We start from the raw sequence: 27058 nt of genomic DNA, 5'->3' as shown, positions 1-27058 counted from the left end.
TCGACCCGCTGGGCTCCGGCGATTCCTTCAGCCTTCGGAGTAGCCGGAATTACAGGCATGCGCTACCACGCCCTGAGGTCCCACTGCCCAGGCGGGTCTCGAACCCGCGGGCTCAGGCAATCCACTCACCCTTAGCCTCCCAAAGGCGCAGGATTACAGGCTGAGCCACCGAGCCCGGCTGGGATGAATATTTTTATGACTCATAAACTGCCTTAAAAAGTATTTTCCAAAAATTTGATATTGGATACTTCTGACATATTGACAACTAATGTAATTATTTCATTGAAATAGTGACACAAATATAAAATGTAAAAAAAAAAAGTATCAGAAATGGCACTTAAAGTGGCAGGTTTATATACAACTTTACTCTTTATTAAGGGTCAATTTACAAAAATGTCTTGCATCTTCTCTTAAAGGCAGAGAATTCCATTCTGTCAAACAGAACTAAATTAACTAAAGGGGTAAGGGGCAGAAGGAATAGTTTTCCGTAACACACAGGAAACTTTAAAGCATTAAACACAAATCTGACAAACTTATGAAATATGATCAAATATATCATATTGAGTTCCTGACTTACACTGCCCTCTCCATACTAAGAAAAGACACATTTCCCAGACCTCTGGCCACCGCATAATTCTCAACGAACAATATAAGAACTCAGAGCTTGATGGGTTAAATGACTCCTTGTTTTGCTGAGAAACAACTTGAGACTCTAAGAATTTTAATTTTTTTTTAAAGCAGTACATGGAGCATAGCACACTCATTTGGCATAAGGGCCTTTGGTGGCATCAAGCTTCTGGACAATTTCCCCTTTGTAACCTGTACCTCATCCTGACATCTAAAAGTTTCCCTCAGGGGAAACCTTGACTCATGGACTCTCAATTTAGCCACAGAGAATTGTCTATTCCAGCACAAACATTCATCCATGTTTCAAGAGTTATTAGGCATAAAAAATAACTAATGGATGAATGGTTAAGAATGAGGAAATAAATGTTTAAAAATGTAAACATAAAAGTTTTTTTTTTAAAGGAATGAACTAACTGCTTATACATGCAACAGCATAGATGAATCTTGGAATTAGAAACAAAAGACTACATATGGTATGATTTTGTTTATATAACATTCTCGAAAGGGAAAACTATGGAACTGGAAGTCAGGACAACGGTGCCAGGGGAGGGAATGGGAGGAAGAAATTGATTCCAAATGGAAGAACTTTATGGAAGGAAGAAAACATCCTATAAATGGCAACGATAGTCACATGATTGTATACAATTGTCAAAACTCAAAGAACGGTGTACCTTAAAAGGTGAAATTTGTTCCATGTATACCATATCTCAATAAACATACTATTAAAAAAAGAAAGGAACTAAAGAGAGACTGGAGCAGAGAGTGGTGGGTGATTAAACTTTTTTCTAGTTGCCCCAGTTTTTGTTTGTTTATTTATTTCTGTATTGAGTAAGGGTGTCACTATGACACCCAGACTGGAGTGCAGTGGCATGATCATGGCTCATTGCGGCCTCAACCTTTTAGACTCACATGATCCTTCTGTCTTAGCCTCCAGAGCAGCTGGGACTACAGGGATGTGCCACCACATCAAGCTAATGCTTCTTCTTCTTTTTTTTTTTTTTGGTAGAGGCAGGATTGCCCAGGCTCATCTTGGACTCCTGAGCACTAGCAATTTTCTTGCCTTGGCTTCTCAAAGTACTGGGATAATGGGCATGAGCCACTGTATCTACACAGTTCTTCAAGTAAATTTTAATAGTTAAATTTTCAACTGATGAGAAATTGTATATTTTTTAAAGAAACATGAAAAGTTACTTGTTTCTATTTAACCAGCACTTATATAATATTATCTCTATGCCAGTGAATATTCTATGAGATTTACAAATATCAACTCATTTAATACTCATAACAGTTACCAATGACATAGGTAATGTTATTTTCCCCACTTTGCAGATGAAACACAGAAAATACATACTTTTTCCATCATCATCCAGCTGGTAAGTGGTGGGACTGGTATTTGGACTCTGACATGCCTAACTTCAGGACTCTGGCTTCAAGGTTTGTGCTCATAATCACCACATATCTACATATTTTTTTGTTTTTACCTTCCTAGTTCATAATATTTGAATTATAGTATAATAGATAGACTGCTAGGACTTGGAAATCATATTTGGATTGTGTGACTTCTGACAACTCACTTAATCTCTCTGAGTTCCAATATAAAATGTTAATGACTGTTTAGTTCATATTATTTCACTGGGTTATTGTAAAGTTTCAAAGAGTAAATGCCTGTTCAAATAGTATATAAAAAGACAGGTGCTACACAAGTCAAAACTATTCATCATGTTATTTATGATCTTGGCTCATAGGACTCTCTATAATTTCCAAATGTAACTATTTATAACTTAGTAGATAATAGAGTACTTTAAAATGTAAAATTGCAAACTTTTCTCAAAATATGACATAGCTAAAATATAAACATACAGATTAAAATGAAAATTTATGTTGTAAGAATGTTAAATGAAGGTGAAAATTTCTAAAACAAAGAAGAAAATGTCTCTAATGATGTCTAAATGTGTAAAAATGTTTTTTCAGTAGAAATACTCAGAGGTAACATATTTATAAACTTTGGATATAGATAATATTGATAATCAAAGTCATTGGTACATGTATTTGTTTGTTGTGAAAATATATAAATTATTATAAAGATATTTTGAGTAATTCTCCAAATATTGTCATTAAAAAAATCAATGATAGAGTTTAAACTAAGGGCATAAACGTCTTATAATTTCTTTGAACCTCAAATCCTTGTTGAGAAAGATTGTGTAGCTGGGGCTCCAAACCAAGATCTAGTCATTTCTTGATGTGTAATTGATGTGAGTTATTTAACTTCTTCTATGAGCCTCAATTTCCTTCCTCATCTGTAAAATAGGAAAAATAATAGCATTTATCCCCCAGCACTGATTTAAGGGTTAAGCTAGTTAATGCACTTAAGGTAAATATATGGTATTTGAGATGTAGTAAGTACTTGATACATTCTAGCTATTATTATCATCAATACTGTATCTATTATTTTCACAGTGACTTTCATTCACCAAAAGAGTACATACACAATATGCAGATTTTCCTATTCAAAAATTATGGCTTGCCATTTCAAAGCATACATGTACACAGATGCACCTAATTATTTACGTGTTCTTTTTCTGCTCACTAACAATTTCTTATCCTTGCTTACATATTTCTTACATGTTACATCCTGGGACCCTCCTTTTCTTGGTCCTCTAGGGCTGACATCTTGGAATCATCTTTTTTCTTTTTATGCTCACTGCTACTTCTCTGTGGTCATTCAATCATCAAATTCTATGAATTCTTTACCAAACAATGTATGGTTAATAAAGGACTATTAGGTAAATATAAATAACCAAAAAAAAATCTTTAATTTCAGGAAGATTTCAATATAATAGGGGGAACAGACATGAAATATAGAGTGATGTCAGAGAGGTTTTCACAAAACGTGCCGGTCAGTTCTACAAAGGAGCAGATTGGTTTGCCAGGGGAGGAGACACTTGAACTTTGTGGATGGATTATCCACTTAGCTGGCAGAGGTGCACCCCTCAATTTCTAATTTTTTTCTAGCCCGCTGTAATCCATCAGAAATTTTATTTCCAAATATATCCTTAATTCCTTTGCTTCCTTCTACTTTTACTGCATCTTCCATTGGGACTAAAAGTACTTTTTAATCATTGTTCCTGCTTCTATCTTTGTTTTGCTATAATACATTTATCACTGCCAGTCATATTTTTTAAAATAGTGTATTTTTAAAAAGTGCATGTCACTTTTCTGTATAAATAAGCTTTTGTTGGTTTCTCACTGCATTTAGAAAAAAATTCAAACTTCTTCCCATGGCCCTTAATAGATTTAATGACAAATATCATATCCAACCTTATATCATGGTAGCCTTGATGGCTTTCTTTCTACTTTTGCACAAAGTTTATCCCTATCTTTGGTAGGAAGAATAATGACACTCAAAGATGCCCCTATTCTAATCCCTGGAACCTGTGAATATGCTATTTTACATGTCAAAAAAGACTTGGCTTATGTGATTAAGGACTTTGAGGGAAATTATCCTGGGTTAACAAGATGGGGTCAGTGGAGTCACATGGATTCTTCTTTTTTTTTTTGACTTGGAGTCTCACTCCATCACCCAGGATGGACCTGCTGGGCTCTGGCAATCCTTCTGCCTCAGCCTTTCAAGTAGCCGGAACTACAGGCAGGCACTACCACGCCCAGCTAATTTTTTGATTTGTTGTAGAGACGAGGTCTAAACATGTTGCTCAGACTGGTCTCGAACCCGCAGGCTAAGGCAATCCTCTCGCTTCAGACTCCCAAACTGCAGGGATTACAGGCTTGAGCCACCGCGCCCAGCCCACATGAATTCTTAAAAGCAGGAAAACTTTCCAGGCTGGAGTCAGAGAAAGTCAATAAAGGAGTGCCAGGGACATGATGTGTTGTTGACTTTGAAGATGGAGGAAGAGGCTTCAATAAGAGGAAGGCGAGTAATTACCAGAAGCTCAAAAAATAAAGAAATAGACCATCTCCTAGAGTTTCTACAAAGGAATGCGGCCCTGCCAACACTTGGATTTTAGCCTAAGGAGACCCATGTCAGACTTTTGACCCCCAGAAATATGATATATTAGTGTGGTTTTAAGTCACAGGTAATAGAAATTTTTTATGGCAGCCATAGAAAATTCATACATCTTTCCAAGTCTTTCCCACTTTGTTTCCTTTGCTTAAAATGCCTTCCCCCTATCCTCCCCCAGTTCTTCACTGATACAATATCTTCAAATCTTTGGTCTCAGCTTCAGTGTTACCACCTCAAATAGGTCTTTCCTGATGGCCCTATTGCAGCATCCCTCCTGTAGCCCATGCTCTAGTAACTCTAAAACAATATGCTGTTTATTTCCTTCATGACATATCATTTTCTGAAATTACCTTCTTTGTTGATTTACTTACTTATTGCTGTTTTTCCACTCAAGGTTGTAAGCTCCATGAAATTGGGGACTTTGTCTGGGTTGTTCATAGTTATACCCTTAGTGTTTTGAATAGAACTTGACAAATAATAGACACTCAATATACGTTTGTTGGATGAGAGAATGAATTAGACCAGGGAGGTGGTTATTTCAGGTAAAGGTCAGAGCCTGAGTAACATTCTAAGGTGTGAAAATGTTTCATATATCTGGGAAAATCTACATTCCCTACAAAGGAAACAATGAGAGGAAAGTAGAAGAAGTTGGGGACCAAGAAGCAGGCATTCATTCTTACTATTATTATTTTAAGTGATCATGTTATCTTGAAAGTGCTTGAGTGTCAGTTTTTAAGAAATGGGAGTAATTGAGTGAAGGAAACAATTCTCTCCCAAACTGCATAGCAAACCAACAAGACTTGGTAACAGGTTGAGGGAAAAGGAAGGATATCCTCTCATGTTTCTGATATTTGGAACTGGGATTTGGTGTTAGCGTTACCTGTTATAAAGGCAAGTGGAGCTAATGGCTTCATTTTGGATTCTGAGTTTTATAAATTGTTCAGTAGGAGACGTTTTATGTAGACACTTAGAAATACAGGTCTGTTGCTCAGGAGGGAAGCCTTGCCTGGAAGTCATGGTACATAGGTGGAAACAAAGCCAAGGGATCTAATAAGTAATATAACCCAAGCCAATGGACAAAAAAAGCTGATGGCACAACACTGGAGAGCACAAATGACTTTGGAGGAGTTCTCAAAGGAAGCTCAACTAGAAAACCAGGGGGCATAAACATAAGCCCCAGGGGGCTATGTGGGAACGTAGAAGTCATGGGGGAAGGAGCTTCAGCAGGTGTAATTGGAATATCAACCATACTATTAACCGTTAAGAAGGAAGAAAGGTCTTTGGGTTTATGAACAAATGGATTGTTGAAGTCTTTGGTGATGCAAGAAACAGCAGAGGGCTAGCATGAGATCCTGACACGGATGGTTGCAGATGACTGGAAGGAGAAGGGGTAGAAGGAAAAAAGAGACTACAGAAGAAGTGGAGTGAAGGAAAACCTCCCCCTCCTTTTTTAAAAGATGGGCTATAGGTGAAGAACAGATTTATAGACTGCAGGAAGAGCACTAGAAGAGGAGGACAGGTGGAAGGTACAGGAGAGAGAGGGGCCCATTGATGGAGTGATGCCCTGAAGGAGACATGAAAGGATGGGATTTGGAGCAAAGAGAGAGGGTTAACCCTGAAAGGACATGGAGACATCTTTTCTCCAGAAATTGGAAGTGTGAGTGTCAGGTAGTTCTAAGAAGAGCTAAAATGCAGTTCAGAACTTTGCTTTGAAGTTACACATCACCACAACAGAAACCTAAATCTACCACTTTTAGCTGGGCCTACCTGAGCAAGTAAACATCTCATTCAACCCTAGTTCCTTTTATATGATTTGAGAAAAATAATAAATACCTTTTGGGGTTGTTGTGAGAATTGGTAAAAATTCACCCAGTGAGAACATATTATTATAATATGTATGCTGTTGGGATGTGCTTCACTGAAGTTCCTGAACTCCTACTCCAGCACTGAGGTCTAGAGTCAGTTCATCAAGAACTAAGAAATGGTTCGTCCTCTAGCCTGAATTCAATCACATCTATTAAACAGACATCCTAGTGAACACTTGTGTATGTTTGTCTTTTCCAAATTGTAACATGGGACCCTAAGGCCAAACATAGAGGAAAAGCCCAAGTTGCAAAATATTTTACTATTTATGACTTGACTTAAACAAGATGTCAAAAGTTCACAAGGACAATATAGAGTACTTATTTACCTCAGCTCTTCTGACAATATTTGTCATGTTCCTCTCATACCATGAGTTTAGATATGATGGGAAGAGGAGGCTGAAACTGGCGGTAACTGTGAGAGGTTGGATTGTGCCTTTAATCTTTCTTTTTCTTTGAGTTGGAGTCTCACTCTGTCGCCCAGACTGGAGTGCAGTAGCCACCGCAGCCTCAACCTGCTGGGCTCTGGCGATCCTTCCGCCTCAGCCTTCCGAGTAGCCGGAATTACAGGCATGTGCTACCATGCCCGGCTGATTTTTTGATTTATTGTAGAGATGAGGTCTTGCCAAGTTGCCCAGGTGAGTCTTGAATCCACAGGCGCGGGCAATCCACTCACCTCAGCTCCCAAAGCACGGGATAACAGGCTGAGCCACCGAGCCCGGCTTATCTTTCTTATATAAGCCATGTTTACAGTTAAATTTAAAATAAATGCATTAATGAAGTGACAACAACTGTTTTAATAATGGAAACTAGAATTTTGATGTGAACAGGCACTGAATGTTATGTATACTGACTCTGCCATGAGTCCTGTGATCTTATCTAATCATTGTATCCCAGCACGGAGAAGAGTTCTGAACGTTGCAGATTTTCCATGAGTATTTGCTGTCCTGCACATCAGTAAAGATTCCACACAAGGTACGGGAAGGTTGTGGCAATCTTTCAAGTATCAGGGTGGTGTTGGTGTCAATAATGGCATAGTGGAATAAAACTGGCAAGTTCAGAGAAAAGTTAGTATTTTCCCTGCACTGATTTGTTTTCCTATTATTCTATATGAATATTTAGCAAGATGGTTTTCAAGTCCTAGCTTCTCTCAGATATTCCAGAAAGAATTAGTGGAAGAGAGAGTTTTGGTCTTTACTCAGTCCATTCAGTAAGTAGTATAGGGCACTCCCGGGAACTGTGTGGTAGTGACAGAAGTCATTGAAATGAGACATGTCTGAGTGAAAAGCTAAACCGAGAGGTAAAAGGTTAGAAAGTTAAAAACTACTTGGAAAGTTGACCTCCTCTGGAATTCTTTTCTACTGATTCTAGCTCCAAAGCTAAAATTCTAAAATTCTTGGATTTTTTTTCTATTAAGAAAAGCGATAATAACGCCTTACTTACCTAATCTCTTTTCGTAATCTCTCCTTTCTCTGAATTTCTACTAGGCTTAATGCATCCCACACATATTTATATACTGTGACTTACATTTCTTTGGTTAATGCAAATTTTGTTTTTCAGCAGCTACATATGTTCCTTGAAGGTAATGGGCATGCCCTTTATTTCTTTTTTGTCATCTTGTTCATTCTATGCTTAGTACAGTGCAGGGCACCTGGTCATTGCTGAGTAATTACAAACAGATGACTCACTTGTGTTGCATAGAACATCTATTCTGATTCTAGGTGGACTCGAGGTGGTGAGCAGATCAGTTATACAGAACACTCTGAGGTCATAAAGATCTTGATAAACATGAGGGGGGCACAAAAGTTCATGGGGATTGCTCTTAGAAGGCATTTATAACCGCAACTACCATATTTTCTGAAAAGCTGGTTTAAGGTTAATAACATCACCATTGGCTTTTATGTAGCTCTTTGTAATTTGGAACTTTAATAATGTATTACTCATTTTAGTGTCCCTAAACCCTGTACACTAGTCAGTCTAAAGCCCTTTACTCACATGAGAAAACTGGAGTGCACAGACTTAAAGGACTATGTGCATGTTTACAAAATTGGTGAGAGACAGAGCCGGTGTTTGAACTGTGTGCTTCCCATTCCTCCACACTAGTTTAGGAGACTAATTTTTAAATAATAAAACACGCCGGGACAAGAGGAACCTTTTTTAACGAGAGATGTGGAATGATTAGGAGAGGATCTGTCTTCATGATTCAGAATATGATGTATCGCAAATTTATCTGTTCAAAATAGTTTCCTTACCTGGACTTTACCTGGGCAATGTTCCCATAGTCCCCTTTCAGAGGATGGGCAAAGAAACACCATCTGAGAAGGGGACAAGAAGACTTCCTATTTAGCCAAAAGAAAGGGTTAAAACGTGAACTTTTAAAGATTTCAGGGGGAGAGGAGAGTTTTGGATTATCTAAATGCCAAAAACTAGGTTAAAAGGCGGTATTTCCTCTGTAATGTCTTTTTTTCAGTTTATGGGAAAAAGTGAAAGGATGTGTCTGGGGGAAGGGTTAGGCAGGGGAAAATTGGACTCTTTTCTTCTAACAGGCTTTCTTAACAAAATAAAAGGAAAGAGAAATAAACGTTTGTTTCTGCTGTTGAACCCCTTCTATGCTGAAAACATACATGAAATCAGGAGAGTCCAGGCACAGAGACGCGTGTTCTGATTCGGTTGTTTACCATCAATCAGACCGTTGCTTGGCAGACACTGGATGGTTATGAGCCTGAACAAGCTGAAAAGGGGCAGGAAAAGAAGTGGAGGCAGCATTCTTCCTATTTAAAGCTGCATCGCTCGAAAAAAGTTTTCGCAGACTGTGCTGGAGCTGGTGCTGAAAAAGGGGGTTTGCGGAGGCTGCCCTGGGGCTGGTGCTGAAAGAAGAACCCCCAGCTGACTTCATGGTGCTACAATAACCTCAGAGTCGACTTATCAGTCTCAGGAGGACCCACATGTCTAATATTTAGGCATGATGGCAAACTGGGTGGAAGCAAGACCTCTCCTCATTTTGACTGTTTTATTAGGGCAATTTGGCTCAATCAAAGCCCAGGAAGAAGGCGAGGATGGTGAGTTTGCCGTTTGCTTTGCTTGTGGTGTTTACTGCACGGTTTGGGAGCTAGGTGGAATGTTGAAGCCCCGGGAAGAGCATGAAGAGGAGGTTCTGGTTGGAAGTTTGAGAAGGGGGCTGACAGATCTGCACCTGAGAAACGGCTTGGAAGACAACGGGATGTTTGCAAATCTGAAGCTTCTCTGTCTGCCCTTGGAAAGAGCACAATGCTAAATATCTCTGGGCATGCCTCTCATAAGTCCTTTTGCCTGAGTGAAAGAGTGCGAAGTTTAAAAGAAAAAGAAGAGTGCTTAAAATGGGGCACTAGAGGGATTTTAGTGAGAGAAGGTCTGCTCTGTGGGCTGGAGTTTCAGAGCAAGGAAAAGTCGCGCAGGAGCTGGGCAGGGTGGAGTCTTTTTTGTACTGAACTTCTCTGCTGCTTCATAAAATTCTTTGTTTAGCAAAACCTCTGCAACAACTCTGATAGCTGTTTTTTTTTCTCTGTCTTTGGCTCCTCATTCTTTTATCTTTACAGACTTGCACTTCTTTCTTCTTTTTCATTTGTGATCTTAAAATCACTTTTGCTTGCTGGGAGGCAATCTCATTTGTTTCTTCTCTGTGACAGAGGCTGATAGAAGCCAGATTTCTTAAACAGTGGGATTTTCCCACCCTACTGACTTGATTAGCAGGACAGTGTTGGTTCCCGGTTGGATGGCGGAAGGCAGGAAATCAGTATGTCTTCTATATAACTTATTTGGCATGGAATATTTGTGTGGGCGTTATCCCTTACATACAAGTCTTTTTTTCTTTTCTTTTTTTTTTTTTTAAAGACAAATCCTCCCTGGTTACCACATTTTTTCCGATGCAATTTGCACACTTTGCCGTTGGAGTGTATAGTATGAATAAACAAAAATGCATGGTTGTTACAGAATATAAGAAAATATTTAAATTGGTTCCTCTGACTGTTAAATCCTTACTCTTGAGGATAGCATTTTGAAATAGACATGGACTCTTTTAAAACAGGCCATTATAGATTTTCATGACTATTTAACATCAAATTCAACCTTTTAAAACTTTGCACATTCATTAGTTTTTTCTGTTACTTTCATAGACATACATACAAACAAATACACACACAATATACATATTTACATATGTGTATATCTATATTTTTACTACAAGTATCTGTTTCCGTGTGTCTTTTCTCCAGATACATTCATAAAATCCATCTAGAGATCATAAGTTCTAAAAACTTTTAAAGAGTGAAAATAGAGTTCTGGAGATGAATACCCAACAATCTGTCAGGAGTCCCATAGAGGGGGCACTTTCTAAGTCTTAGAAACTTTTATGCTACATTTTATGTTTTAAAAACATGAGGCACTTTATAAAAGGTAAAAAATTTTGAGTTTCTTTGTAATGGCATGAAAAGCATGTGCTGCTTGGAAGGGTGGGGAGGATAATCAAATAAGAAGCAGAAGTCAGAAAAGGGGAGAAAAATTACAACAGAAATAGAAAATCTGATTATAAAAGGAACTGTTTACTCCCTTTCCCCACCAAAACAACCAAAATTAATATAAAACTTTTCATGCAACTTTCTTTGCTAATTTATATTAAAATTAATAATTTTATAAAGTATGGGTACAGTTGAATAATTGAATCAGTCAGAGGAATATTTCATAAGGCACATGGAATAAGTCATTTAAAAAAAGATTTTCCCAGATAGCCATAATTATTCTGTAGGTGTTTTTGAAAAATGAATAGAGTTTAATTTTCCTCAATGCTAATTTACATAAATGTTAGGCATGTGATGCTTGGTGCAAAAAGGTGCCAACTCCAAACCACCCCCAGTTCTCCCAGTATAATCAAACAACACAGAAACTGGAATTTCAAACATTATATTTTACAGAGAATGTATAAATTCCTGCATATGTATTGTAAAAGTAAATTCCTCTATTTTATTACACAACCCGAGAAGATATATGTGATAGACATTTAATAGCAAAAGACGGTAGTTATAGCCCTGATTAAAGAAAATATAGAAAATAATTCTAGGATGATCCAGTGTATTGAGGGCTACTGAACTTGTTTGTACTTACCATGCATAATTTGGTTTAAGCTGATATTGTGTGGAGACTTGGCAATACTTTATTTCCCCTGTTCAGGCATGTCACAAGCTTAAAAAAAGTGTTAGAACTTAGACACTCCATGTGATTTTGAGTTTGGGGAAGAGTAAGCTTAGATAAATGCTTTAAATTAAAGGAACATATAAGGTACAATACAAATCCAGTACATTTTTCAAATTTTAGCTGTATCTAAGTCATTTAATGTGATATTTACTTTTTTTTTTTTACAAATATGTCCCTCTGAAAATATAGAGACCCATTATTGCATGAAAGTGCATATTTATGAGTTTTATGTTTTTTCTTTCTTCTTATGATTTCAAGGTGTACTTCCTCTGTTTGACTGTGCATTTACCAGTAATGTAAAACATAAGCACAGTGTGCCTGCCTGACAGTAATATCTCTGAATTATAAAATAAGAGTAAATAAATAAAGTTTTAGGTATTTTAGGTCCAAATCAGTACTACTTGTCATTCAGTTTTAAGATCTGATTTGATTTTTTAAATTCATAAGGAACTGAAAAAAGAAAGTTGGGATAAGTATAGTTGAAACTAAGTAGTAACAAAAATCAGGGAATTAAGATGACAAAATAAGCTTTCCAAGAGCCTGTGTATGTGTGGTGGATTTGGGTGGGGTGGGGGTGGGGGTGTTTGGAAGATTCCACATTTTTTTCTAATAGAAATACTAGAGCATTTCCAGGAAATTTATATTCCTAAATAAAAAAGTCTATACAGTGAGCTATATACATTCTTGTTATTAGAAGTAAGCATACTTAATCTTAGGAAATAATCTATGGTATGAATCATTGTGTTCAACACCAGATGAGCAATGGAGAGAAGAGAAGGTACAGAAATGTACCATTTTGTTTCCAGATACTGTGAGCATCAATGCATTCAGAGGCCAGGCAAGTAACATAAACAACTAAAGCAAGTGTTTGAACATCAACAAGGGATGCTGGGGCATCTACAAACTGAAGGTGCAGGCCTACTTTAAGGCATTCAAAATTAGCATTTTCAGAAGGTATTGCAGAAGCCAAATAAAATATATCAGGGTGCCAGACTTGGCTCATGGACTATAAATTTGCAGCCATCATGTTGCAACCCTACGCTGATATCCTGGACCCAAGCTGCTTTCTGATTACTAAGAGAGGAGGGAGTCACAGTCCTTTCTGTATCATGGTCTCTTCTTTTTTAATGATGCTATGGCTGCCACTTTTCTCATTGTTAAAATGAAAATCTGAAGAAGCAGATGCTTAATACTCAGAAGTTCTTAAAATGCATCATTTTAAAGGCGGCACAGGATAGGAATACATAACTTCTGATGCTTGTTCACTCAAATTGTTTTAAGCTCATTACTATTGAGGTAGACACTTGGGATCCTATAGGACATACACATTTTTCTTTCATAGTGGGTGTTTATATTTAAGTCTAGCTGCATGTAGAACAATGCAGTAGTTTAAATGAACAAAAAAATTGTTTTTTTTTCTTATGTAAAAATAGCTTCTAAGCAGGCAGTGAGAGGCTGGCCTATTGCCTCCACAAAGTCATCAGAGACTCAAGCTTTTTCTAGCTCTCTGCTTCTGTATCACTAGAGTATGGCCTTCGGTTATATGGTCCTCAACAGCTGCTGTAGCTCCAGCCATTATTTGTACTTTCCAGGCATTATGGGTAGAGGTTGGGAGACAAAGGCCATGAACCACCCTTCCCAGTTTATGGAGACTTTTAAGTCTTCATGACATTTGAACTTACTTACAGTTGGCCAGCATTTAGTCATATGGTCACACAAAGCTGCAAGAGTGGCTAGAAAATGTACCCTTTAGCAGGGTGGTGCTGGTGATGTACTCTGCGGAATAGAGTTTTGCTATGAAGTATCTGTGGAAGGAGGACTATTAGGAAGCAGCTGCAATCCCTGCCTCTGTGAGCATACATGCCGGCATTTTTAGATCTTACGGTTTCAGTGTATAGAATGGAGTTGTGTGTTCTGGTTGTTGTACTAGTAATACCCCCCGGTTATTGTCCATTTCTGAGTGGACTATGAAGCTTGGAGGGCACTTGACAGGCTGCATTTTCTTTGCTTCCTTGTCTAACTCTCTTCAGATCAATTTAGAAGTACCTATGACTTTTATCTAAACCAAACTGAAGCTTTGGTTTGAAGAATCTGCCTCTCCTACCTACGCAGATTGATAGGTCAATAGATTTAGTGAGTTCTTTATATTGACTAACAATTTAGACTTTGACCGTCACTCCTTCAGCTGGTTGGAAAGCAATCCACAGATCAGTGTGGAGCTGACTACATAAGAATTCTCCTGGAATCTATGATAGATTCTAGGCCCCCCTACTTTTCAAATACTCTGATTTGGTAGGTTTGGGTGAGATCCAGGCATCTGTATTTTCAGAGCTCTCCAGGTGACTCTGACTGATATTGGTGAACCACTGTAGTAAATCTTTGACTAGCTCTTTTTGGATCTCAATATGGGTCAGTTGGCTTTTATGTTCCAAGGCCACACACCATGACTTTGGTAATAACTTGCTATTCTAGCTATTCCTTTTACTTATAATGATGCCTATGAAATTTGTAGATAAACCATTGCAAATTCATCATTTCTGGAAAAATAACTCAAGGCCCAGATTCCCTTCATAGTGGGTTAGGTGAATCATTCTATTACACAAAGGGCAAATGTCATTTGAATGTACTTCTGGGTGAATGTATGTTTTTCATTTTCAATCTTTCCTCTCTCTTACTTTCAGCCCTTCACACTTTCAGCACTGTCATGACAGGCCTGAAATTCAGGATGTGAGGCACAAAGAGGAACGTTGTTTGAAGAAGCTGGGATTTAGAAGACTGGAATCATATTAGGCTATGGTCACAGAATAACTTTATGGTCACAGAAAATCATATGGCTGCTCCAGGTTGAAGGATAATTCATATATCATCACCTGGCCTTCTTACATGACATTCATAAAATGTTTGGACATGGGTCTTGATCTGATTTTTTTTTTACCCAAGATCACAACATTGAAAATTTATTTATAAGAGATAGAGAAAGGTAGGAAGAAAAGACCAGTGCTGTTAATTATTAATTGATCTGGTGCATACTTTAGGCAAGTTGTACACGTTTATATAAGACAAATCTATCTTGGAGTTAAACAATGGTATTCTTTGATTTAATATTCTTTATGAACTGGAAGTTTCATTAAAGACATGGCATGAGACATTATCAATTTACTGAAAAATATAAAGTCTTTGAACTTTTCTTATAACTGCGAAAGTTATAGCTTGAAAAGCTTTTGTGAGTCAGAATGAAATTATCAGAAAGATACTGATAATTTATTTTTCCTTTAAATTTCTCCCATGTAAATTTCATACATATTTTATGTAAAGTTTACATAAGAGTGATGGACTGCCATATTTGATATTTAAAGAACTGTCTACCCTTGGCATTTGCGTGGGGGGGGGTGAGTGTATCTTACGTAAAATTTTGTCTTAAAGGTATGATTATACTGGCAGTCTTAGGGTTTTTATTTGATTTTATTGATATGTTTGAAAACAAACTTTCAAAAGAAATCAAGGTGGTTCCATTTTATACTGAATATAACTCTAAGAAACCATGTATAAGGAAAATTCCAATAAAGCAAGATTTTCTTGGCCCAATTTTTGCCTTTTACAGGATAGTAATGTTAACAATATTTGTAAGTTAATATTGATGAATAATGGAACTCTGCCCCTATAACCTTCTGATATAATGTTTAGACTAAAAAATGTATGCATCTTTTTTTTTTTTAAGTTTAGAACAGGGAAGGAGGAAAGATAGACTCACAGTTTGGTTCTCTTTACCCACTTCTTTTTTTTTTTTAGCGTGTCTGTTCATCATAATTGTGAATTCAGCTTTAAAACAACAGCAAATTATATTCTCAGTGGAAACAGTGCTTAACACAAGCCTCAGAGTCTTGTTGTGGAATAACAAGTATAGTAAGCTTTGACCCAACCATCACATGAGAGAACACCTGGGCTCTGGTCCCTGCTCTCTTTAGCAGTTTTGCAACCTGTGGATGGTCCTTTAAACTCACTGAGTCTTTGTGTCCTCATCTGAAATATTGGGGAAGTAGTAACACACCGCTGTCATCTGCTGGGACTCTTAGGAAGATCACTTGGGAAATTTCCCTAAAAGTATTTTTAGAGTACTTAAATGAGACCCAGAAAGTGATATTACAATCTATTTTACACGTCACAGATGCAAATCCTAGTAGCATATTTCTTGCTTTCAGCAAATCTTTGAATTGTTTTGAAGCACCTCCTGGATTGGTCTCCTGTATTTTGTTTGTTCTTCATCTCTTTGGGGGAATTCATCAATCACACTTTCTTTTCTATCATTTCCACCACTTCCTTTCTATCTACTTTTCCCCCTCAACCTGTAAACAAGCTCAGCTCTTTCCCAGGGCCCATGTCTGGCCCCTACCTGTCTTTACTATTAGCCCAGCTGCTTTAAAGGAGCAGTATGGTTTTCTGTCTCTGCCTCCCATGTCCTCATTTGGCGCCTCCTTTCCACTTAAGATGGTCTGGTAAGATGAGGATTAAAATGTGCGATGTGCCAGGGGACCACTTTCACCTCATTTTATCAGACCTTTACCTTTTAGTGGATACAGTTGACCACTCCAACTTTCCTAAAATGCTACCCATGGAAGGTTTTCCACCTCTCTGACCTTTCCCTCTCAGCTTCATTCATGGACTCTGTCTCTTCTTTTCTCTCTTGCACTCTGTTCTTCTCATAGGATTTAGTTCACCAGTTCTCTCTGTTTAGTGTCTCCAGCTGATACTTCTCAAATCTCTCTCTCCAACCCTGATCTTTCATGCGAACTTCAGAGGTATATATTCAGCTAGCCCTTGGGTGGCCTAGAACCACTTCAGAGTCAGTGTATCCACAACTCAGTTTGTTATCTTCCCTCCAACACTGGGTCATTTGTCTTATGCAGTTCTCCTTATGTCAGTTAATGGCAAAATCACCCTACCTGAATATACAATCAGTCATTCAATCTGCAAAATTCCAATCAATCACTGAGATCTATCATTTAACCTGCTCAATATTTCTCAAATATATCTCTTCTTCTTCTCTACTACAAGTGCCTCAGTTCAGGCCCTCATCATCTACCCTTGGATGACTGCAATAGCATCTAAATTCATCTTCTTATCATGTCTACTTCCCTTCTACACATCTATAGATCCCCTCTTGCCAGTGTGATATAAAATTAAATCTAATCATGTTTTTAGCTATCTTATAACTTTCCATTGGCTCTCAAGACTTGAAGAAAGACCAAAGTACAAGTTTCATAGCATGGAATACAAGACCTTGCTGATCTAGCCTGTTCCTAGAATTTAAGTCACATCAGCTGTCATTCTCTGCCTTAAAATAAGAAATTACTTGTAGCTCCCACCCTCCATCATATGAACGTAGACATGTGTGTGTACACACACACACACACACACACACACACACACACACACACACACACACACTTCCTCCTTTTTTATCTCTACTGTCTGGATTCCACTCAGAACTCATGCTCTCTCATTAGTTGAGCTAAGTGCTCCTCCTTAGTCGTTTCACAACACTTAATAAATACACTCTGCCATGCATGAACCACATCATATTGAGAATGCTTTCTTCAATCCATTTTACATATTCCTGCCAGATTTCCTAAGTCCTATTTTTATCATATCACTCTCCAGTCTACCAATTTACTGTGACTTGCCATTGAGTATTGCTTCACACTTAACACATCATATTGACTTGAACTCTGTGTCTCTTTAAAAACAACAACAGCAGCAACAACAACAACCTAAGAATGCCAAAATTATCCTGCTGACTTGGAAGGCTACTCATGGTCTTCTCCACTTTATCTAAACAACTACTATTATTTGTGTTATTGTTACTCAATACTATTGATTGCTGTACACCATGTAGTATCCTTTCTCAGGTCATATTTGACTTTTTACTATTCCCACATCTAATTTTTGTAATTTAGGTATTTCTGTGCTTCACCTTTTATCTTTTGTCTTTTGGCATTTTTCTTCAAATTCTATTTCAAATTTTATATCCCTTAAGAAATTGGGAGATAGTTGTTTACAGTAAATATCCCCTTTCCTTTCAATGTATCTTCCTAAGTGTTTCAAGTGTGTTGTTGTTAACCAGGGAGATTGGGGCCATGTCATAAACTCATTTCATGCATCAGGTACATCTATGCATCTTTGCCAATTGAATGCTATTTGTGAAAATCTTAAATAAAATTTTCCCACCATTCACTCATTCAAATATAAGTGAACTGACTCCAAATTCAGGTTCTGCAAATTATATTTGCATATTCTTGGGTCATTTTCTTGATTTTTCTGTGTCTCAGTTTCTTTATCAAATTGGAATAATGATATTTCCCTCAAATAATTATGATGAATACTCTAATGTATATGAAACACATACATGGTAGCATGACTCCCAACAAATTGTAGGGCTCATATAGTGATAAGTAATATTATTTTTATTGTATTACTATTTAAAAATAATAGTAATAATAAATGCTAATTGGTTAATTATGATAACCAAGATGTTAGATGTTTGTAAAATAAACAACTTTTGTCTTCAAAGAGATCAAGTCTAGTGTAAAACTTGACATGCAAATTTTAAATACTATTCTACAATGATCATTTTAATAATACATCAATAATTTTGTCTATGTGTTAATAAGCTCTTTTAAACCCATTTAAACAATGTGCTGTTCAAATAAAAGGGCTGCACTGAATTGTCTCCTTTTGTAGGTTTACTCTTGGACAAAGCGAAAGGAAGTAAAAACAAAAGCCACTTCCCATTGGACACTTTCTAATGGCCTCAGGATTTGAATCCTCAGTGTCCTTCTCCTATTTCACAGCCCACATACATTTAAATCTCAGTGATGGTTCCCAGGATGAACAAGCCAAGCACGATCCATTCTATGCCCCAGTGCCACCTCATGCCTGTCTGTTTCAGAGCTTATTTTCTGAAAGTATGATAGTCATAAAAGTCTCTATTAAAATTTAGAAGCTTATTTTCCACTCTGCATTGCTCTGAGTTTGCATTTGGAATGAGAGGAATTGCTTCACTGTACAGGGATTTACAAGGCAGTCCCAGGACTATTTGGATACAGTAGTGGGGGTGATCATCTTTTCCCAGATGCTGCAGTAAGTCTCTTCATTTTTCCAGAGACTGTTAATTTACCTCACTCCCTTCACTCCCAAGAGATGTTTGCGAAATTGACTCCAGAAAAAGCAGAAACTCGTGTGGGAAATACACATATTATTCATACTCACACTTTCCTTACTTTGCTTTTTTCTTTCTTCTTAGCTTTTCAAACCAAAAACAAAACAAAAGAAAAAAAATTACAAAAAACCTGATGATTTAACTTGCATGGAGAAATGTACATGTTTTTTACCAAATATTTTGTAGCTATGAAATTCTTTAATTAAAATTTTGATATTCAGTGAGGTGGTTTGTGGTCATCCGTATGGAATTCTGGACATATAAATGGTTCCTATAGAAAATATGTTACTTTTTAGAGATTTAATATTTTCATGTATCTTCCATAATAGCAGTTATATGCTTAGTTGTTTCTGAGGTAGAAGAACTTATCAGATTCACTTATGCCAGTTTGAAAGAATTTTTAAGTCTTTTGTTTCTTATTCTTTTCAGATCTTTTATAAGTGAAGAAATGGAAGGTCACAGTTTAATTTAGGGCATCATGCTTCTCATGTTAGAGATAAATTTCTTTAGCTAGAACTTCTGGTGAGGTGTACCAGTGGACAGTGAGAAAAACTAACTGTAAAGAATGAACTGTAAAGAAATTCCTAGTTTTCTGATATTTGACTATAAACACAAAACAGCATTGGGCATTCCAAGGCAAGTGAAATATTCTATTAGATTAAAAATATACATACATAAATGCAGTTTGTACTAGGGAAAAAAAAAGACTTGAGTCTGAAGAATAAGGAACAAATGAAAATTCTACCAGGGAAGTTTTATTTAAGCTTTAAGGTACTCCAGTGTTAGTTCTTTCTAGGTGTTTGTTAAAAAAAATTCATTTCTTTCTCCAGTGCTTCTCTATTTCTCCTTAAATCTTGATATCTGTGGATTAGATTAGGCATACTTTTCATTTGTGAGTATTATTTTTTCACCTTTAGGAATAATATAATTGAACTGATTTTTGCTTAAAAACAAATTAGTCCATAGATTTCTGAACTTGTGGCATTCTCATTAGTTCTGGAAGATTTTATTATGTATTACTTAGACTCTGTTTGTTTAATTTAAAAGAAAAAAGTTGGGGATGGTATTCCTTTATGTAAAGGATGATATTATATTGAAATAGAGCAAGATCTATAGAGATAAATCAGTGAATATACTCCAAGTTCAACTGTGGATGTTTGTGTTTGGGTGTATGGAAGATAACAAAATTAAATTAAATTAGTATATTTTAGTATACTCAGCATATAAATAAGTATGTTTCATAAACTTGCCAAATGTACAGTTCACTTGAGCTACCTTGTGTCCTGTGCTTTTTTGGGGTACAGTAATGCTAAAGTCCAAGGAGCAAGAGCAGGCCCAATTTGGAGGAAACGATTGCTGTGAAATAGCTGACTTACTGTAGTCTACTTTTATTTTTTAAGGGAAATATGCTTTCAACCTCCTTTCTGTTTGAAGGAAAGGATTCTAAGGCCATCCTTGCCTCTCCAGGGCCTCACCCTGCAGCTCCCTCTGGATGTCACCTTCCCAAACTTTACTTCAAATTGCAAACTTTTCCCTTCTAGCCTGACTTCTTATTAAATGTAACCTGTTTGGCATCGTCTTCTTTCCAGCTCCATAGGGAACACTCCATAGACCCTTCTGCTTACTGTCCTAGTGCACAGGTTTAATAACTTTATGCCCTTTTAATGGGAGCTCATTATTGGTGATTTGTCTTCTAAGATCTTTTCCTCATTATTTTCTGGTCATGAGAATTAGCTGAGGTGGTGGCTCTGAAAAATCCCAGTGTTTTTCTGTGACTCAGGCTATAGGAGGATAAAATTCAGCTGTCATAGACACTTTACTTGCCCCTGGAAGGTTCACAATAAAAAAAGTCACATGAGATTTATTCTGATAGAAATGAAAAGTTACTTGATATAATCCAAATGGAAATTTGCCTCCCAGAATTTGCTCTTCAGTGTCTCTGAAGAGGATTTTTAAGTTTCTTTAGGCTGCCTCATTATATATGTCCAATGTGACCCAACACGGCCAACAGAATATCAGGAAGATGCTTTCAAAAATAACAAATTCTGAAATACTATTTCAGAATGAGTGCTTTTCTGTCTGCAATGTCTTCGCTTTCTTGCTGACAGTGATTTTTTAAAAAACTAAATCTATCCTTTCTTTCTAAAAACCTTCAATAGCAAGTTTCAAGTCACACTTGAGTAAACCTTATGCCTCTGTGCCTGTCAGAGAATGTTGAGGACAGGAAAGAGGCTTTGGAAAGCATTAGGTTCCCAGGAAGAAGGGTTCTCTGAGAGGATGCAAGTGATACCAGTTGAGAGTTGGCTCAATGTCCTCACTGAAATACACTAAAATGAAACATTCTATGCTAATTTGTTATGACCATACCCGTATGATATCTTGTAGGATTTATTTAGAAAATTTCAAAAGATTTAGAGAAGTATATGGTCCCTTTCAGTTTTTGCCCTTTGACTTGTATTTTTTTAGTCCTAAAACATAGTCATTTTAGAATTAATAGATAAATATACAAATAAACTGTGCCTCAATACTAAACCTTTCCTCTTTGGGGTTAACAGTACATATTCTGTCATTTAGGTCTATAAGCAGTAGAAGTAGAACATTGACTCTACAATGAGATAGTTTTGATTCTGGAAGGTTCTCTAGAGTTCCTAACTATTGTTATTTTTCTACATGTAGAGTCTTTTTCAGTTTTACAGTTCTTTTCCGTTACCTTTTAATAAGCAATTAAGAAAATAAGAGACTTTGGAGTCCTTCCTTTGAGTTCTGACTGCCCCTTGCTAACCTAGAGACCTTGAGCAAGTTACTGACCTTCTTTAAGATTCAATTTCCTCATCTGCATATTAAAGAGTTAAATAAAAATGCTTGGCACTTAATGGGTACCAGAGAGATGTGGGTGTTACTGGTAGTTTTAGGATGGATTTCCTGATTGGTTCATTACAGATTGTTTCCTCTATAACAAACATTTTGTTCCAGACCATTACCAGATATCAGGTTTGACAGGGTAGGAAGGGGAGGAAGACAGGGGAGCAGTGAATCTTAGATACCTGGGACAAAATTGGGGAGGGGTGAGAGGGGGAAATGTATAATTGGGAGATTTGAAATGACAATAATACATTTTTATTTATCTCATGATTTCCCCTTGGGCCAGGTTTGTGTTCACTTCTTGACTATTCAAAAAGCGAGTTAGGAAAAGCAAACGAGCAAAAACCCTGAAAGCTACACTATAGTATTAGAACACATTTCACAAATTTGGTGGTAAATATACTCATCTAGTTTCATTCTCTTTTTCTGATATAAAGATTTTGGCAATTGTTTGCCTATTTGGTTTAGATAGTGTTGTTTGAGGAAAGTGGAAGTATGCTCAATACATTAAACATCTGTTTACTTTCCTGTTATTTGACTAATGTCAGGACAGGCTGATTTGTACCCTTGGGCAGTGTTTTTGTGAAGAAAGGCATGCACCTTGCCTGAGTAGTCAATGAGGAGAAAGCAGCTGCCTGAGCTCGCTTAGCTTCTACAAACTCAACATGGACAGGATTCAGACAGCACTGGCTCTGAGACAGAGGACTGGAATAAATTCCTGACTCTTTCCTTATAAATTCCTTACAAATATAATACATTGGAGTCTTAATTCTCTCATTTATAAAACAAGGACAATACTTTATATTTTTTCACTTTATAGATTCAAAAGAAAGAGTTCATAATATCTGTGAAATTTTTTTTGTCAGCTGTAAAGCCTTATTACATAAGGGTATATTACATTACATAAAAATGTTATTTTAGCATACTTTTACTGTAATGAACAGTTAGCTAAAATGCAAAATGAGATTTTTCTTTTAAGTAAGTGATAATGATAACAATGCAAAGGGAAATAAGACTCTTCACTGAAATAAAATAAAGTTGTTTTTTCATAATTTAAAATCTTTAATTTAGGAAAGTAAAATGACCTGCTTATATAACTATCTAGAACATCTCCCAGAACACCAAAATAGGAATTAAAAAGGAAAAAATAAGAATAGTGACTTTGCCTTGAGGATAAACAGAACAGATGGAAAAACAAAATGTGATTTTTCCAATATAAGTGGACTGCAGTCTCTCTACAAGCAAAAATGTAACTTCCTGGCAGAAGCCTGAATCACTATTATTATTGCTTTTTCTTTATTCATCTCTCATTGGGAAGCCTGTCTTGAATCAAAGTGAAGCTCTAAAGTCCTGTTTGTAGCATGGTATCCCATTTCCCTGGGTCAGAAGGTGACTTGGAAGCAGAAGTTTAAACTGGTGACAAATATCCACAGCAATTCAAGCCAAATGTTTAGAGAAAGGTTCCATCATCCCTCAGGACTGTCTACTTTCTGGTGTATTTTAAGACTTTCTACTTGTACAGAGAGAAACATGCAGTTAAAGAGATGAGGGCCTCAACGAAATAGGCTGTTACTTTCTTTCATGAATGAATTGTTGAAATAATTCTAAAGAAAAGCTTCTAAATTAAATCTGAATCAGGACACAGGAAATCTGCGTCCTAATTGCAGCTGTGTCATGGGCTAACTTGGTGATTTTGTGGAAGTGATTTAAATTGTCTGAGCCTCAGTTTCCTCTGTTGTAAAACCTGTGATATGTTATCCAGGGCCAATGTCTGCTTTGAAAATCTACAACTATAGAATACTTACATAAAGTTACTTCACTTAGGTTAGATTTGTACTGTAATAGTGTGGAACGTCTCATGTATCTAATATGGTAGATGGCAGCATCACATATGATCTATTTCTGTGGGCAAGATATTTCTGTACTTTTAAATTTGGATATGAAGTTTTGATCCATGTTTATGGCTATTTCCATAACTATGTTATTTTCCCCCCCACCCCAGGGAACACAGCTCCCAATTTATAACTTTGTAAAATGATCTTTTTTTTTTTTTAGTAAATGACTCTACAACAAAGTTTCTACACACTTGTAAAAAGATGATTGTAAAAAAAAAATAATCTGATGTCGAATTTTATAGATTTCATATTAATTATTAATTTTCCAATGAGAGAGAAAATATGTAAATGTATCATGTGTTGCCTTACTCTATTACAACCAAAGACACAGTGTTCTCTAAATGTTTTTTAGTGAGATGGGGTATCAAGTGTAGCTGCATGCTTTCTTGTCTTCTAGCTAATGGGTGTGTTTTTGCAGTGCTTGTTTTTCCCAACAACCTTTGAGCCTACTAAACTGCTATTCTATCCCGAATAAGAATAATAATAAAATAATGAGAATGATAAGGAGAAAGATGAGGAGAAGGATGGGAAGAGGGAGGAGAAGAAGAATTGTTGTAGTTGTTGTTGTTGTTGTTATTATTATTTGGTTGTGGACTTTTACCTCGGAGCAGATCATGAAACTGTCATACTTGTTCTTGATTTCTTATTTTATTCCTCTTATTTATTTCTTATTTTTCTTTACAATAATGCTTGCTTGGAGGTACATAATCGTTTAGTGTGAATATTTAGAAGGTTTGATTTACCATTGGTATTTCTTGAGCACAGGACTTTTTTGGAACATGGTTCTTGTCCTCCTTTACTTTCAGATTAAAAAAATGAGACTCCACTCCTGTGTTTTTTCCCCCCATTTACCTTCTTCACTGATACTGAGTCTTGTAAACATTGATCTTCTCAAGTTCTCCAAGAATTTCACTCCCAGGTCTTCTGGGCAGGAAAAAAGACTCTATTTTTAAAATGTCTTTATAAGAAGTGTATGTGTTTAATGCAAGTGCATGAAACATCAGATTAAAAGTCTTTTACGATTTTAAAAAACCTACTTACAAATGCTTACGTCCATGTTTAAATCCGAGATTCCAATGGAAGAAAACTGTTAGGTTCTAGCTTAATGGACTGTCCAATAAGTGAGATATACTTTGTCATCTTAAAGCACTTGGCAGTAATTTACTACTGTGGGGAATATAAATATCATTCTTTCCTCCTCAAAACCATTATGAAAGTGTCAGTGACATTAGAATATGCTTTGGATGATTCTGAAAATTTTGTCTTTTTATTAAACAAAATGATGCTCTGATCTCAAATGGTTAACTCAACTCACTTTTCTCCACAGAGAAGTGTATCCCCACCACAAACCTATGGAACAGTTACTTTCATTTATTCATTAATTTGGTAAACACATACTACCATTTATCAGGCACTCTACTGGTTGACACAGAAACACATATTTTGTCCTTGCTTCCAGAGAGTTAACTGTTTAGTGGGGATGGGACAAATAAAACAAGAATAATACTTGGTGGTCTGTGCTGTGGCTGAAGCAAAGAACGCCAGCAGAGCCCAAGACTTCCCTATCACACACTGTCTGAGAGGAGGAGGCCCAGGATGGAAGCTTAGGGAAGGTCTCCAGGGAAGGCACTCCAGAGTAGCTATTCCTCTGCACTGACTCTTGTTTATCTGTATTGCATCTTCTTCTTCACATCCAAATCCTTTAAGTCCTCCATCAAGTCTAATGGGTATCCGCTTTGATACCCTTTTGGATATCCCAGGAATCTTTTTCTCTTTTCTCTAAACTATAACGCTTCCTATTCCTGTAGCACATTTAGCACTTGATAAATCCCTTTATACCTTGTTTGTTGTTTTAGATTCACTTATTATGTCATATTAATTTCTTAGTCATAGCACATGCTTCTTGAGGGAAAAGACTCTCTCTCAAACTCAGAAAGTCAGATCTAGAGTCACACTATGCTATGCATTTAGAAGGTACTCAGTAAGTGTTTGTAACTGATATTTCAAGCAAAATGTATTTCTCTTACCTTGATGTTTCGAATTCATGTGCATTCTCTTTGTCAGTTGTCAAATTGTTGTCTAAATATATTGTTCAACCTTGCCTATGTTTTTATATGTGTAGCAACGAACTTAAAAACATAGAATCAACTTTTATATACAGGTCAGCTGTATTAAGTGCCTTTTTGTCTAAAGTCTTATAAAAATACATGCATCAAAGCACTGTAACATAATGGGAACAAAAGTTAATTTTATATCATACCTACTTTATTTATAGTGACTCTAGTCAGACTATAGGGACACAAAGATGATTAATACACTATCCTGTATTTAAGGAATACATAAGGAGAGGAATAGACATATGAATAAATGAACAACCTCCCCCATACAAACTAGAACACAGCGTAATAAATATAACAAAAATGAATGGCATAGGAGGAGTATCCAACCCACCTTTGAGAACATGGGTTGTTTTCTTGCAGAAGATGGACCCAAAATATAAATGACAGATTTACAGTAACTAGTAGACATTAGATGAGAGGAGGATCAAGAGTGTGGCTTCTAGATAAGAAAAAAAAAAAAAAACGAAATTCTTAGGAACATTAATTAGCATTATTTTGCTGGAAATTACAACTACTAGATCTTAGAGCATACACTGGAAGGTAGGAGGTAGGAAGACTTTTTTATTATTGCAGTCTTGAATATTGGAGAATCTATTGATTGATAATTTAGTATCAGTTGATTACTAAATAACTCAGTATTTAGTGGTAGTTAAGACAGCGAGTATAGACTATTATTTTTTCCTCCCCTGTCCACTAAGAAGCTGAGTTGTGAAGGGCAGAAGAGATATATAGGACCATGGTTGGAACAAGATGTAGAGTCAAGTGAGAAGTTTTGTTTTATTTTGTTTTCAGATGGCAGAGTGGGATGCTAATAGGCTTCAAGAAAGAACCACATAGAGAGAAGGAAGTTGAAGGTACAGAGAGAAAGGAGCATAAAGATTGACCAGGACATGGAAAGACACAATGTTGGGTGTAAAGGCAGAGGGGTTTCAATCAATGAGAAGACTGGCTATTATATTTTGACCCTAGATGCCAGAGGTAGAAATGCAGATGTCATGTCAGGTGAAAGCGATATGTTTGGACTACAAGGGAAGAGGATGGGAGGTTAGGAAAGTTCATACTGGGATACATCAACTATTTTATTGCTTTGTTTAATTGATCGCACCAATTATATTAAATTATATGCATCGGGATGTCTTTTGAGACCAATTGTTCTACTCTATTGCTCTTTTCTAACATGAAGTTATTTGAATATGAAAATTATTAATAAATCATTTGTTCTTATTGGAAAA

The 27058-nt window shown here is 36.6% G+C and overlaps 1 protein-coding gene across 2 annotated transcripts in view; it reads left to right on the top strand.

Annotated features, from left to right (window-relative positions):
• The first annotated feature begins 9061 nt into the window (after window positions 1-9061).
• COL5A2 (collagen type V alpha 2 chain) overlaps window positions 9062-27058 on the top strand; it is a 156948-nt gene continuing 138951 nt past the window's right edge. The window contains exon 1 of one of the 2 annotated variants that reach the window (XM_008062664.2): window positions 9062-9566. In XM_008062664.2, coding sequence (XP_008060855.1) covers window positions 9470-9566 — 97 coding nt within the window. In that variant the 5' untranslated portion in view covers window positions 9062-9469. The remainder of the gene's footprint in view (window positions 9567-27058) is intronic. The other variant, XM_021714804.1, reaches the window with a different exon arrangement.

This window comes from Carlito syrichta, unplaced genomic scaffold (assembly GCF_000164805.1).
Source record: "Carlito syrichta isolate Samal-C Ts95f unplaced genomic scaffold, Tarsius_syrichta-2.0.1 Scaffold305791, whole genome shotgun sequence".
Classification (NCBI taxonomy): domain Eukaryota; kingdom Metazoa; phylum Chordata; class Mammalia; order Primates; family Tarsiidae; genus Carlito; species Carlito syrichta.
This window is presented reverse-complemented; position numbering and strand designations above follow the sequence as displayed.